The 14,947-nt window shown below is 45.6% G+C and overlaps 1 protein-coding gene across 3 annotated transcripts; it reads left to right on the top strand.

The window, feature by feature from the left end:
- The first annotated feature begins 1,212 nt into the window (after positions 1-1,212).
- On the top strand, positions 1,213-13,221 carry ZNF184 (zinc finger protein 184). Of its 3 annotated transcripts, none has more exons than XM_036344865.1 (6): positions 1,213-1,611; positions 1,881-2,018; positions 4,987-5,054; positions 5,886-6,012; positions 6,372-6,467; positions 10,574-13,220. In XM_036344865.1, the coding sequence occupies exons 2-6, from the start codon at positions 2,012-2,014 to the stop codon at positions 12,529-12,531; spliced, it is 2,256 nt and encodes a 751-aa protein (XP_036200758.1). In that variant the 5' UTR covers positions 1,213-1,611; positions 1,881-2,011; the 3' UTR covers positions 12,532-13,220. The 3 variants fall into 3 exon arrangements, with proteins under 3 accessions (XP_036200758.1, XP_036200757.1, XP_036200759.1); XM_036344864.1 differs by having other exon boundaries at positions 1,213-1,647; XM_036344866.1 differs by lacking the exon at positions 6,372-6,467 and having other exon boundaries at positions 1,213-1,647; positions 10,574-13,221.
- The last annotated feature ends 1,726 nt before the right edge of the window (positions 13,222-14,947 follow it).

Below are 14,947 nucleotides of genomic sequence, written 5' to 3'. Positions count from 1 at the left end.
TGCGAACTTGGGCAGGTTATTCCACTTATCTGTACCTCGGTTTCCTTCGTTGTAAAGTAGAAACAATAATACAGAAATAACTTCATTAGGTTGTTTCAAGAATTAAATAAACAGATGGGATGCACTAAGACTCTGCCTGGCACACACAGCGTTAAATGGTAGCTGACTTCACTGGTCCCTTCCTGGTGGCCAACTGTCCACACCTGGCGCTCCTTCCTGTCCTTTATCATCCATCTTTTCCTTCCAGTCGTGGAGGAGCTTTAAAAGAATGTCCGATCACTTTGCCACAGCACCAGTTCTTCTCCAGGACAACTTTAATTGTTGCTGCATTTTATTTTATTTTATTTTTTATTTTTTGTTGCTGCATTTTATCTATGTGCTATATGTGTGTATTCCTTTTCACTTCGTGTCTTTATTTCAAGTGTTCTCTCACAGCTTTCTTTCGAGTTTCATTTATGCCATATTTTCTTGCAATCTACCGAGAATACCAAATTGTTTCTTTAAATTTTCTAGTTCCTCCTGACCCCCGCCGCCCGGAAATCTGCTCTCGAGAGACTTCTAGATACTGTTTCCTTTCCTTGACGGCAGCTTTGTGTCCGTTTACTATTAGGATTTCCGAGTTACGTTCTGTAAACCAACAGGTTAGGTCACTTGACCAAGTGCTGTGGACGCAGACAAGCCAGTAAAATGCGTAGGCCACGTATTTAAAAATATAAAAACCTACCGACGTCCCACTGCACTGCAGTCGGGCAGAACATGGTGACGCCACCTCCCGATTCCTTCAGCATTTAAAAAATTATGGTTTGCGACCCATTTGGGAGTCACAAAAGCAATACAGTGGGTCAGGACCAGGGTTTTTAAACAAAGGCATAGAACACCGCAGAGAGTGCAGGACAGGTCATAAAAGTCCTTCATGCATGGCGAAATGTTTGCTTTTTAAAATTACATGCGTGAAAATGTGTATTTCTCATGATCGGTCCGAGCCACAAACTCGAGTCCGCGCTCCAGGGCTCCCCTCCACCGGGGCGGCTCAGGGCAAATGATAACGAGGCCGGCGCGACGGGTCTCACCCGGTGACCGAGGCCACTGGGAAATGGGCCAGCGCGCGGAGCATCCTGGGGATCGTAGTCCTGCGCCAGCGCGCGGAGCATTCTGGAAATGGTAGTCCTGTGTGTCCATCAGCGCTTTAACGCACCCGTGGACGGGGGCGGGCTCTCTCCAGACGACCGGAAGTGGCCGTTGAAGCCACTGTAGACCGGGACGGGGGTAGGCGCTGGGCCAGTTTAGCGGCTCTAGGTTTGGGAATCCTCCCGGCGCTTCCGGACCAGCGATCGGAGCTTGTGGATCGCTTTGGAGGGAAGCCTACATATCACCATGGCAACCGCCAGCTCTCCGGTCGCGTGACGTCACCCTCCTCGCCCAGCTTGGAAAGGCCTCTGCGGAGGAAGCTGGGGAGTCCTGGAAGGGGGCGCCCCACGCCGCCTTCAGCTTCAGCGCGGGCGGTTCCGCCCGGATCCCGCGGACCGCTTTGTTCTTTGTTCCGCCCCGGGGGAAGGACGGAGCTGGCCCCGCCCCGCTAGGCCACCTTCCAGCTTTCGGCCCCCGCAACAGGTGTGCGTTCCGAGTCCCAGCCCGCAGGGGAGGAAGGTAAGGGGAAGTCCTGTAGGCGCCTCCGGCCAGAGTCTCGGGCGGGGGGGGGGGGGGGGGGGCGGGGCACCGAGGGTTTTCCCGGTCCTGGGCTGAACCTGCGTCCCGAGCTCCCTGCTTTGTTCAGCGGGAGTGCACTGCCGGCACGGCTCTCTCCAAGGACCTCCTGGCACCGCGCAGAACTCGGAGGGTTGGTTGAGACGCCTGCTGCTGACCCGCCCCGTGTCTCCCAGGCCATCCGCAGCGCGGGGCAGGCGCAGAGTTCTGTCTGGATCCCTGAGCCCCGGACGGAGGACGCACTGGAGGGACGCTGCTTGGGAAACCCTGGCGAGCGCGTTCCAGAGGAACGGGATGAGCTCCTGAGATGGAAGGTAGTGGGGACCACGGAGGTTGTGGGGGTGGGAGGTGGGGGTGTGAAGATGGAGGCAAAAGAACAGTCATCACTTGAAGATCACGTACTAGTACTTGTCAGCTGGAAGCGGCGGAAGGAGAAATCTGTTTAAGAATCAAGCAAAGAGACCCATTTACATCGCAGGGAGCGACTTGGAGGGAGCTAACGCTCCCCGGCTCGGGGACTGGGGAATGACAGGGGGAGTGATGCAGAATGTCTCTGATCCTCACATGACTTATATTTATTAAATACTAGAGGCCCGGTGCACGAAATTTGTGCAAGAGTAGGCCTGCCTTCCCCCGGCTGCCGCACAGGCTTCCTCCGGCCGCTGGCAGGCGCCAGAGACCCAGGCTTCCCTCGCAGCCCCCGCTTTGTCCAGAAAGTCCTTCGGAAGGACATCAGGCCTAATTAGCATATTACACTTTTATTATTATAGATCGTTTTTTAAAATATCGTTGGGAGATGGCCATCCGGGGCCAATCCTTACGAGTGTGGCATTAAACTCTCCATTTTGTGTGCAGACTTTCCCCTCGTCTCTCTTTTTCATCCCTTATTTAGACAGAAGCGCCTGTTCCTTAACTTCGGCATTGATCTTAGTTCTGGGAGTCCCCAAAGCAAAACTGTTTTCCCTCTCACGCCGCTGTCCTTCAGATAGGTCCAATCGGCTATGACAATCCTGTTCACAAATTCGTTTCTAAGCAGAATAGCCTCCGTTCCTTTGATGCTTGTTCATGTGATAGAGTGAGACCTCTGAAACTCTACGGCAATGACAGCGTGCTTCTTAAAAATGAAACGGTCCAGGGGGTGTGCTTTCAAAAATACTGAAAGTATGATGTACTACTTTTTTCCATTTGGATTATACTTCTGTGGTTTAGTGTCAGATTGTATTTGGATTTTAAAAATTAGCGATATTATGCTGTAAACCCTAGATCATTTTTACATAACTTGCAGTGAACTAGATTCAGGCCATCTTTGTGTAATAGAAATTTTTTTTTATCCCTAATGCCAGACTTCACATTTATGAATATTTGATATTTTGGCCAAGAGCTCCAGCTTGTCAGAATAATTAATAATCTTAATTTAGTTATTCATTGTTTTAACTCTCTTTCCAACTTTATATAACTAGCAGATTTATTGAATATCCCTTCTATTTCTTCCTACATGTCACCAAACAGATCAGGGTAAGAAAAGAGCTCTGTGACATGTCCCTGTAGACTTTCCTCTGCATTGTCACTGTCTTTACATTCTTTAGGCATGGCTATGCAGTCAGGTTTGGTTTAACCTAACTATTATTATACAGTCATTTTCTTGCATTTCTTTAATATCATTAGAAGTCTTAACATTATTTATATTATTTATGTAGGTAGAGCTATACCTTATATTTGTCTCAATTCTTTTATATATATAATTTCAGAGAGGAAGGGAGAGGGAGAGAGAGAAACATCAATGATGAGAATCATTGATCAGCTGCTTCCTGCATGCCCCCTACACAGAGCTGCTATGTCTCCTGGAATTGGTAGAGTGCCTTGGTAGTAGGTGTCCGGTAAGGCCCAGTAGTTCAGCTTTCCCAGTCACCTGAGCTGGGCACTCTAGGCGCACCCCTGTGTGGGCTGTGTGCACAGTCTTGTTGTAGTTGAACCTTGATTGCTATTGACGTCACTGGGAGGAATGACCTCCAGGCCAATTGTCTGTGAGGACCAGCTGTGACTACAGTGGGAGAGCTGCTGTGCAGAAAACACCCCTATGGAGAGGATTTGCTTCAGTGGGGCTTTGGTGCTCACAGAGGCTGCCCCTTGAGTGTGTCGCTTGTGGACGTGTGGAGTTGTAATCTGCTATGGCCTGAAGCTGTCCACTGGCTCTGGGCCTTCCTGGAAGTGCACAGTCACTGCCTGCGGCCACCCAGCAGGAGCTACAGAGAGATCACCAGGTGGCTGCTATTTGTGTTGGGCTTGGAAGTGCCCATGCGAGGCCCAGCTGCGAAGCAAGGCAGGATGGTCCTTGTGCCGGGTCTTAGGCCTCTTATTGATAGATTTGGGGCATCTGCCCCCTAGGGGGCAGAAAAGGGGGGGTAAGAGATCAACCGAAGGACTTATATGCATGCATATAAGCATAACCAATGGACATAAGACACTGGGGGGTAGGGGAGGCCAGGGGATTGTCAAGGTCGGGGCGGGGGGTGGGGGGGGGGGAAGGAGACATATGTAATACCCTTTGTAATACTTTAAGCAATAAAAAAAAAAAAGTCTGAAGCCTGAGTCAGGACAGACCATTCATATGGAAAAGCCACTGCAAACAGCTTGGGTGGGGCTGCAAATTGGATGGGGCGGACTCTCAGGGAATCACCAGGGTAGAGTGAACAGTATGCACCATGCTGATGGGAACTCAGCCATGGCTGCCAGTCAGCTCGGCAATGGGGGAGGCCCCAGCACGGAACAGTGACCCCTGCGAGCACTGCCATCTGGGAGAAAGCCGCCCCCGAGTTCCTGCCCTGATGCCAGCAGTTGTATTGACCATGTCCATTTAATTTTAGACATTCTTGTAAGTAGTACAAGTTAGTATACACCCCTGTGACATTTGATTTGAATTAATAGCAAAGTTTCAAAGGGCCTGTGAAGACTTTTGGAAAGTAGTCATGTTTTTTTATGTAACAGAGGAAGCCCAGAAATATTTTGCCTCACTTAATAGGAACATAGATTGAGTGTGTGATCCATATGGCTGTAAGTATCTAGAAACAAAATTGTGAATCTTAAAGTAATGATTTACCTTCTCAAGCTACCAATGAGAGTATCAGGGCCCTCGTCAGCAATTATCTTGATTCTTTGGATTCTGTGAATTAAAGAAAATGGAACAATTCCTCTTATTTTCAAATAGAAAAACAAGTGGACTTGACAGATTGCTGGGAGCAGCTATGTTGGACAGGATTCACTGGTTTCTTCTTCCTCGCCTAGGTCTGCCCTCTCCAGTATCTGCCCTTCTCCAAGGGGGGCATACTATACTCCCATCAGCCAGTTTTCAGGTAAGTTGGGATTTCCTGAAGTGCCATTTCATCCCTTAGAGTGGGATCGTACATTCTTTTGCTGTGGGATATATTTATCCAAAAACCAATGTTGTGTTTCATTCCGGGCTCCCATCGGATGTACTTCCTAGTTCTGCCTCTCCAGCATAACTAATGCATTACCACTTACCTCTTGTTTATTAGTAGTTTGCCATGCTTCAGTGTGGCAAGTAAATATTTAAAAGGTGAGATGAATGCTGTGGAAAATAGAGAATGAATAAGATGTAGGTGGACAAATAAGGTCAGAGAGTTGAGGTATATTCTGAGTATGGATAAAGATTATGAACAAAAGTTAACAGATAAGAATTAGCTGGTGTTATATAGGATTCATAAAAAATTGGAGAAGAGGATTTATTTTGGCAAACAGTAAACAAATGGTTGAATAAGGTTGGAATATGAAAGGTCGTGAATGTCTAGATAAGAAGTTGAAAGGTTTATTCTATAGACCATTTGTGAACCATTAGTTGTTGTTTTTTCCTACCCTCACCAGAGGATATATTTTATTGATTTTAGGGAGAAAAAGAGGAACATCTATATGAGAGAAACATCCATTGGTTGCCTTCCGTACATGCCCCAATCAGGGATGGAATCTGCAACGTGATTATGTGTCCTGACCGGGAATAGAACCCCCAACCTTTTGGTTTATGTTTTCATATTCATTTTACAAAGTAGGAAATATCAGAATCATTTTTCAGACAGCCCACAGCTTGCCTTATCTGTCAGTATTGCTAACGTTACCCCTTTCTTAGGTAAATGCTTTGTGGTCCAGCAGAAATGTGTTTGGTATTTCAGGAATCAGTGACCTTCAAGGATGTGGTGGTGGACTTTACTCAGGAAGAATGGAAACAGCTGGATCCTGTACAGAGAGATTTGTTCAGGGATGTGACTTTGGAAAATTACACACACCTGGTCGCTATCGGTAAGGATGGCGTCTGAGTTCATATCTGGGGGATAGAGGAGGAAGGGGGTTTTCTTGTACTTAGGTGAACTCTGCCTTTAAGTTAAGGAACCAAGGATTCCTAATTTCGAAAGGCTTGGAACGGGTTTCTCTCTCCTAGCGAGTAGGACAGACTAATAATTTTTCTGACCCCAGATCAGTTCCCAAATTACACCGTGTCAGAGAGTTTGTAACACTGACGCTTGATATGCTATTCATCCCCATCGGATCAGTCCTGCATGTCCTTCCTCTTGAGACAAAGTGCTGAAAAGGAATTCTGACTTGGCACGTTTCCCTCACTGCAGACAGGTACCTGTCTTTTTTTTCTTCCTCATGAGCAGGACTCCAAGTTTCCAAACCTGATGTGATTTCCCAGTTAGAGCAAGGGACAGAGCCATGGATTGTGGACTCAGGCATTCCAGTGGGTGGCTCTGGAGGTAAGTAATGGGTCCCAGAGAGGAATGTCATTAACCCAAACCACCGGCCTGACCAGCGGATCTCATGTCTGAAATGTGGATGTACTTGCTTCCTGGGGAGAAATGGGATGCCACCTGGACTCCCCTATGCTTCGTCAAAACACCGTCTCAACACATACTCTATTTTTATACTCCTTGGAGAAGGTACTCTTCCTGCCTTTATAAAGTTTATGTAAAGGTAACCTCTTAACTAGTTCTGGGTCCCATCTTTTCCCATCTCCTTTGGGAACCTTAGTTCATAATTATCACTTCACTTTTCAGCCCTTTCCTTTTGGGTTGCTGGCTGTATCATTAGTACCTTCAAACAGAAGTAGGTAACCTTAATTTCCAAGTACTTTCGTTCAACATGGCCAGTCTATTTGGCTACCATCCAGTCTGCCCCCTTGCTTCCCATCCACACTCTGCAGTAGTGATTGCAGACCTTTCTCAGTATCAGTGTGATTCTTAGTATCAGCTTCTGATTCTGTCACTTTACCAGACTGTCCTGGAAATTATACTTTCTTGTAAAGCATTAATTCCAAAACTGCACAGAGAGACCTCTTCAAAGACCATATCCTGGAAAATGTGCAAACTTAGTCACTCTAGCTAAGGGAGAACACTCGGAGAGAAGGAGGTGGGAGTGGGGGTTCTTTTTGTTGTTGTTGTTAATCTTTATTGTTGAAAGTATTACAAATGTCCTCTTTCCCCTCATTCACCTGTCCCCCACCCCAGGCCTTCCTCACACTATTGTCTGTGTTCATGGGTTGTGCATATATGCATACAAGTTCTTTGATTAATCTCTTCCCACCCACCCCCCAGAGGTTCTGTCTTATGGAGGAAAAAAAAGTATTCCCTGTTCAAATGTGGAAAGTGCCATTAGCTTAAATTTTAGTAAGTTAATTACTGGAGGACCACTCATATAGTTTTAAAATACGCAGCTAGGCATTATGAATTTCCAACAGACTTCATAGAATATAACATTTCCCCTCTCCCGGTCATGAATCCTTTTTCACACTGCAGTTTTATAACCTTTATATTAGAATATGGTTTCACGGAATGCAATTTAGAAAACTAATATATTTTTAAATAAGAGACTTATTAACTTTTGTGTTGTTGTTTTTTTGTCTTTGGTGTGTGTATTTTAAAAAAAATTTTTTTTTCATCATTTATGCTCCCTATACCTTCCTCCACTTCCACTCCATCCCCTTCTTCCAAGTTTTATTATGAATTAAAAACAAAGTCTTTAGCTCTAGCTGGTTTTGCTCAGTGGATAGAGCATTGGCCTGCGGACTGAAGGGTCCCGGGTTCCATTTAGGTCAAGGGCACATGCCCGGGTTGCAGGCTCGATCCCTAGTAAGGGGCATGCAGGAGGCAGCCAATCAATGATTCTCTCTCATCATTGATGTTTCTATCTCTCTCTCTCTCCTCACCCTCACCCTTCTTCTCTGAAATCAATAAAAAAATATAAATTAAAAAAAAAGTCTTTAAAAATCCCAACTTGAACACATATAAAACAATTTAAAAATACTTAAAAAGGTATTGAAAAAAAATCCTAGTGTTTTTTAATGCTGTAGTCATTACCAAAAAGAGATTATATTTAGGTAAAAAAATAATACAACCATGTTGCACAGATAATGTCGATAATTCCGGTGGGCAGAAGACCGTCACTTGAAGTATTTCGTTCCAGTCTCTTGTTCACTTTTTGGTGCTGGAAGTGAGCCACTGACAACCCACCCACCAGCGGTTCTGTCTTATGGAGGAAAAAAAAAGTATGCCATGTTCAAATGTGGACAGTCTTGGGAAGCTTGCCCTGGCCCTGCCTCTTCAGCATTTGGAGCAGACTTAGCCTTTGCTGGTGCCTCGCTGCTTTCATGTCTGTAACTTGATTTATAGTCTGCAGGCATCTGTCCAGGTCATTGAAGTTGTGTTGGTACCTACACTGAGGTGGGCCCTGGCCCTGGGCCCTGTCTGCATGATTTTTCTTACCCTCTTTCTTGACATCCTTTCTAGGCTGCCTTGTGACCCGGCCCCAGCAGAGTCGTGACCATAGGCTGATGTATAGTCTTCCTCACTGGCCCACGGTGTTCCTTTGCTGCTGGTTGTCAACCCCCTCAATGATCACTCAGTGCCCATAGGCTTTCCATGTGGTGAAGTGGAAATGGCTTTGTGCAATCCCTATGGTGCTGTTCAGTCTGGCCTTCTGGAACTTTCTCCAGTCCTTCCCTCCTTGCCCACCCCGGGTATTCTCGTAACTTATGTAGAAGACATGACAGTGTGGCTAGCATAGGTCACATTTTGTTGTCCTCAACTGGAACTCCAGCCAGGGCTGGAGATGGGCCACTCCCTTGGCCTTTTCTCCTCTCATAGCATCAGATGCCGTGGTCTCCAGCCCTTCATTGTGAAGTACTTCTAGGAGGGGAGGTCATCTTTATGGCCATCTGCTGTACAAATATGTCTTTCTTAGTATCACTTCTGTGGGTGGCTGTTTCCCAAAGCCTGTGTTGCTTTGATTGTTTGGTCGCTGCTGGGGAAGCTGCTGTTCTGAACCTGCTGCTCTCACAGGCGGCACGAGTGCCAGGGGTGGTCTGCCTCGCTGCTTGAGCTTGCAGGGACAACAGTGATATTCATAGGCTGGGCTGGCAGCTCAGGGGTCCAGTCTGCTGTACCCTCCTGTTACCAGATTTTTTAAACACAGCCTCTTTTTAACATCTTTTTATTGGTATTAGAGAGAGGAAGGAAGAGAGAGAAACATGGGTGTGAGAATAGCCATCGGCTGCTTCCTACACTCCCACTACTGGGGTTGAGCCTGCAACCTGGGCATGTGCCCTGACTAGAATCAACTGGTGACCTCTAGGTGCATGAGACAATGTTCAACCAACTGAGCCACTCTGGTCAGGGCAAACACAGTCTTTTTTCTTGACTGAATCTGCTGACATTGACTACCCTGCTTCATTTACTTGTCATCTTTCTTTTCTTGGGACTTGACAAACACACCCTAACCCCAGAGTAGAAAGTTCAGTCGTGTAACTCTACTTCTTGATTATGTTCTTTTCTTTTCGTTTCATCTGTTGTTTTCTTTGCTAATAATCTGCCTTCTTTCATTAGTATATTTATCCCATTACCCTACACACTCACCTGTGTTCTTTTCTTACATATATTCCTATGGCTTCAGCTATTGTTGTCCTTTATTTTCTGAGTTGATATTTCCTAACCTGTATTTGAATATCTTGGTTATTCTGCTTCTTTTGGTGTCTTCCACCCCCACAAGTACTACTATAGTCTCCATTTCTGTTCCTAATTCTCAGAACGCCTAGAGTCAAACTGTTGTCCTCCCCTCTCCCTTAAATTATTTCCTCTGCTATTTACAACTTTCCCATTTTTAGCAGTGATATGACTGTTACTTCAGTGTTCCAGGTCACAATCCATGCAGTCTTAGCCAGGTCTTTTTTGTTTGTTCTGTCCTGAAATCAGAGTTATTAGATTTCTGTGTTGTTGTTCATTGGTGAGAAATCTCAATTTAGACTACCTCCTCTTAGTCTATTTGTGTCTCCTCTTAGTCATCTCTCTGTCACTCTTTAAATTAACAATTTCCTTAAATGGAGTTCCCTTACGAGTTCTTAGAGATGATATATAATACTGAATTACCCCAAGCCGGCTTGGCTCAGTGGATAGAGTGTCGGACTGCAAACTGAAGGGTCCCAGGTTCGATTCCGGTCAAGGTCACATGCCTGGGTTGTGGGCTTGGTCCCTGGTGAGGGACTTGCAGGAAGCAGCCAATCCAGGATTCTCTCTCATCATGGATGTTTCTATCTCTCTCTCCCTCTTCCTTCCTCTCTGAAATCAATAAAAATATATTTTTAAAAAACTGAATTAGATATTCTCTTACTATTTTTATCTTTTATTTAGTTATCATTCTCCTTAGCTCCTTCCAAATTTCTCCTCAAATAATAGGGCTATTTTTGAAAATCCTCAGCATTTCCTGAGGGCTTTAAATTTAATTTCATTAGGTCATTTCCACAACAGCAGTTATTTACTGTTTGTTTTTCACCCCTCTATTCAGAGAATGCTGGCATTATGTTTTCTTTCAGACTGGGTAACAGGACCAGAAACTAACATGTCAGTCCCAGAGCCAGACACTTCTGAAGAGCCATCTCCAGGGGCAGAGGTAGAAAAACACAAAAGTGATGAGTCTTGGAGTTCTCACTCCTCAGAAGCATGGGTATCTGAAGAAAGTCTAGAGAGGCAGCAGGCAAATGACCAGACATTGCCAAAGGAAATAAAAATAACTGAGAAAACAGTACCACATTTGGAGAGAGACCATGTAAATCATGACTTTGAAAAAAGCATCAATATTAGTTCAAACCTAGTACCACAACAGGATGTATCTCCAAAAGAGACTGCTACTAAAACAAGCATCAAACAGAATTTAAAACCAGTTAAAAAAGAGAAATCTTGTAAATGCAATGAGTGTGGGAAAGCTTTTAGTTATTGTTCAGCGCTTATTCGCCATCAGAGAACACATACTGGAGAAAAACCTTACAAGTGCAATGAATGCGAGAAAGCCTTTAGCAGGAGCGAAAACCTTATAAACCATCAAAGAATTCATACTGGAGATAAACCATATAAATGTGATCAATGTGGAAAAGGCTTCATTGAGGGTCCATCTCTTACTCAACATCAAAGAATTCATACAGGAGAAAAACCCTATAAATGTGATGAGTGTGGGAAAGCCTTTAGTCAGAGGACCCATCTTGTTCAGCATCATAGAATTCATACTGGTGAGAAACCATATACTTGTAATGAATGTGGAAAGGCCTTTAGCCAGAGAGGCCACTTTATGGAACATCAGAAAATTCATACAGGAGAAAAACCATTTAAATGTGCTGAATGTGATAAAACCTTCACAAGGAGCACTCACCTTACTCAACATCAAAAAATTCATACTGGAGAGAAAACCTATAAATGTAATGAATGTGGGAAGGCCTTCAATGGGCCCTCCACATTTATCCGTCATCATATGATTCACACTGGTGAAAAACCTTATGAATGCAATGAATGTGGGAAAGCCTTCAGTCAGCACTCCAACCTCACTCAACATCAGAAAACGCACACTGGGGAGAAACCTTATGATTGTGCTGAGTGTGGAAAGTCCTTTAGTTACTGGTCATCCCTGGCTCAACATCTGAAAATTCATACTGGAGAAAAACCTTACAAATGCAATGAATGTGGGAAGGCCTTCAGTTACTGCTCATCCCTTACACAGCACCGCAGAATCCACACCAGAGAAAAGCCCTTTGAATGCAGTGAATGTGGGAAGGCTTTCAGTTACCTCTCAAACCTTAATCAGCATCAGAAGACTCATACACAAGAGAAAGCTTACGAATGTAAGGAATGTGGGAAAGCCTTTATTCGGAGTTCATCTCTTGCTAAACATGAAAGAATTCATACTGGTGAGAAACCCTATCAGTGTCACGAATGTGGGAAAACCTTTAGTTATGGCTCATCCCTTATTCAGCATAGGAAAATACATACTGGAGAAAGACCATACAAGTGTAATGAATGTGGGAGAGCCTTCAACCAGAACATACACCTTACACAACATAAGAGAATTCACACGGGAGCAAAGCCTTATGAGTGTGGTGAGTGTGGCAAAGCCTTTCGACATTGTTCATCTCTTGCTCAGCATCAAAAAACTCACACAGAAGAAAAGCCCTACCAGTGTAATAAATGTGAAAAGGCTTTTAGCCAGAGCTCCCATCTGACGCAGCATGAGAGAATCCACACTGGAGAGAAGCCGTATAAGTGTAATGAATGTGACAAAGCCTTCAGCCGGAGCACCCACCTGACTGAGCACCAGAACACTCACACTGGGGAGAAGCCATACAACTGTCCTGAATGCAGGAAGACTTTCAGCCAGAGCACTTACCTCATTCAGCATCAGAGAGTTCACTCGGGAGAGAAGCCTTTTGGATGTGATGATTGTGGAAAAGCCTTCAGGTATCGCTCTGCTCTCAACAAACATCAGAGGCTGCACCCTGGCATATGACTGTGCTTTGTCCTTTTGTCAAGTACTGAAGAACCAGAATGGACTGAGAAACTGCTTAAATCACTTTAACCTTTTACTGTCACACTATGGAATGGAAGTGCATTGGGCTGAAGTAATCAATTATGCTAAGCAACTTTGTAACATTAGAAAATTCAACTGCTTCAAGCTTCATTTTCCTGGTGAAATGAGTGGTTTGGAGAAGATGATTTCAAAGGTTGTTTGGAGGTTTATATTCAGTCTACTCATAATCTATTCTTGAATAGGATTACTATACATCAGATTTTGCTGTGTTGCATCTAGGATATATTTGTGCATGTTTTGCTAAGAAAGCATTTACACTTCAGCAACTAGGGATCTATTGTGCTCCTGCTCTAATGCATTTAAATTGTTTGAGTAACTGGTTCCTATTTAATAAAAAGAATTATAATAAAATACCCTCATGTTAATAATTCAGTAGCATGTAATGTCTTAGCACAAGTATTGAACTTTCCTATTGTTTTCTAGTATGTTTTAACATTCTAATTTCTTACAACTATAGAGATTCTCTTCTGCAGCTTAAACCAGCGTTACCTGACCCTAGTGGCATGGTGGGATCGCTTCAGGAACTATACACTATTGCTAAATTGTGCCTGGTATACAGCTTCATAGTTTACATTACAAAAAAAATTTCAAATGTTGGGCCACAGATTATATTAAAGTTCTTGTAAGTCCTCAAAAGGTATGGGCTTGGTGTCTTGATGGCCACCAGCCCCTTAGATTATTTCATCCTCTGATTGCCTTTCCTTTCCATCTCCATTTCCTCTCACAGGCAAATTTTAAAAGACAACATGTGTTGGGAGAATAAAGGCAAAAGGTGATATAAAGATGGTGTTGATGGGATGTAAAAGTTAATCACCAGCTGCCCCTCTCCCTCCCAAAACTGCATAAAAAGCCTCAACTAGGAACTGGGCAAACAGCTATTCCCCAACAGCTCCAAGCTCACGTTTCCACTATTTCAGACACCGAGGGTTCGTAACTACAGTCCTTTTTCTATCTTTCATTGTTACAAAATTTTAATGCAAGATGCTCTGACTAGTTTGCAAGAACAACTAATTCAGACCAGGAAAGACAGAAAACCACTAGCAGCTTAAACACAAACCTTTGCATAACAATGGGAATGGAAAATGAGTACCCTGGTTAGCAGGCATAGCCAGCAATGCCCTTTCTTCATGAAAACAAGTGCCAACTTGAATTTAGATCCCCAAACTGCTCTACCAGGAAGCGTTAACACTTTGTTAAAGGGCATGAGCGCATAGTCAGTGTTTTGTAGCACAAACAGATCATTGCAGACGACATCAGCGCATCCGCAGCAGCCTCCCTCCGGTGAAGGAACAGCGCTCCCTCCGTCTCGGTGCGACCCGGCTCGCTCCTCCGCCGCCCGCTTCGTCCACGCGTTGCACTGGGTTCCCATCTCCTCAAGAAGTCCGTCCATAGCCAGAATCCACACGTGAACAAGTGAGCGAACTAGTGTTTGAAAAGGAAAAGACACCGGCGGGGGCGTGTTGGGCAGGGCCCACTCACCGCGCGGATGCGCCCGGGGCAGGCGGGCAGGCGGACATGGGGTGGGGGAGGCGGTGGGGGGGAGCGGGAGGCGGGGGGGCCTGCGCGTGGAGCCTCCCAGCCAGACGCCGCGCCCTCCGGGCTCTTTGGGGCATCTGGCTTCACAGAGACCCCCGAGCCTCGCAAAGAATGGGGTTCGGGGGAGGCTGGTGGTTCCACCCCTTGACTCCTGGAAGCTACCACCCGTGAAAAGGGCGTGCACGACGCGGCCTTGCTACGGGGCCGAGAAGGGCCAGGCTCGTCCTCAGCACGCGGGGTCCGGCCCTGGTGCGCCGCCTTCTCGACCGCGGGAGCCCTTCTCCCTCCTCCCGCAGCGCCCCGCCAAGCGCCTGGCCTTGCGCTCCGGGCATCATTGTGGAGACGTCAGCGGAGCCGCAGTGACATTTTCTCCTTAAAACAAAGCTGACAGCCCACCCTCCCCATCCCTGATTCCTTCTGACCCCACCTCTATACTGGAAATCCTTATTATTAGGAGAGCATTGCTTTTCTTTCTTAAAAAAACATTTTTAAAAGTTGATTTCAGAAAGGAAGGGGTGGGATGAGGGGGGAGAGAGAGTTAGAAGCATCAATGAGAGAGAATCGTGGATCAGCTGCCTCCTGCACACCCCGCACTGGGGATCAAGCCTACAACCCTCCGTGCATGTGCCCTGATGGGGAATCCAACTGTGACCTCTTGGTTCATAGGTCAATGCTCAACCCCCGAGCCACGAGGCTGGCCATACTTTTCTTTAAAATGGTCATTCCCTTTCCAAATGCAATGTAGGCTCTTGCATCTCCACTGAGGAACCAGGGCGAACCACAACTCATCCTGACCTTG

The sequence above is a fragment of the Myotis myotis genome, unplaced genomic scaffold (genome assembly GCF_014108235.1).
Source record: "Myotis myotis isolate mMyoMyo1 unplaced genomic scaffold, mMyoMyo1.p scaffold_m19_p_18, whole genome shotgun sequence".
Lineage (NCBI taxonomy): Eukaryota > Metazoa > Chordata > Mammalia > Chiroptera > Vespertilionidae > Myotis > Myotis myotis.
The sequence above is the reverse complement of the archived record's forward strand: the minus strand, read 5'-3'. Positions and strand labels throughout refer to the sequence as shown.

Bases quoted from the DNA above. Each gene is read 5' to 3' on its own strand.
- ZNF184 (XM_036344865.1), top strand. The intron at 5,055-5,885 runs GTAAGTTGGGAT...TTGGTATTTCAG, and splicing joins TCCCATCAGCCAGTTTTCAG to GAATCAGTGACCTTCAAGGA. The intron at 6,013-6,371 runs GTAAGGATGGCG...CCTCATGAGCAG, and splicing joins CACACACCTGGTCGCTATCG to GACTCCAAGTTTCCAAACCT.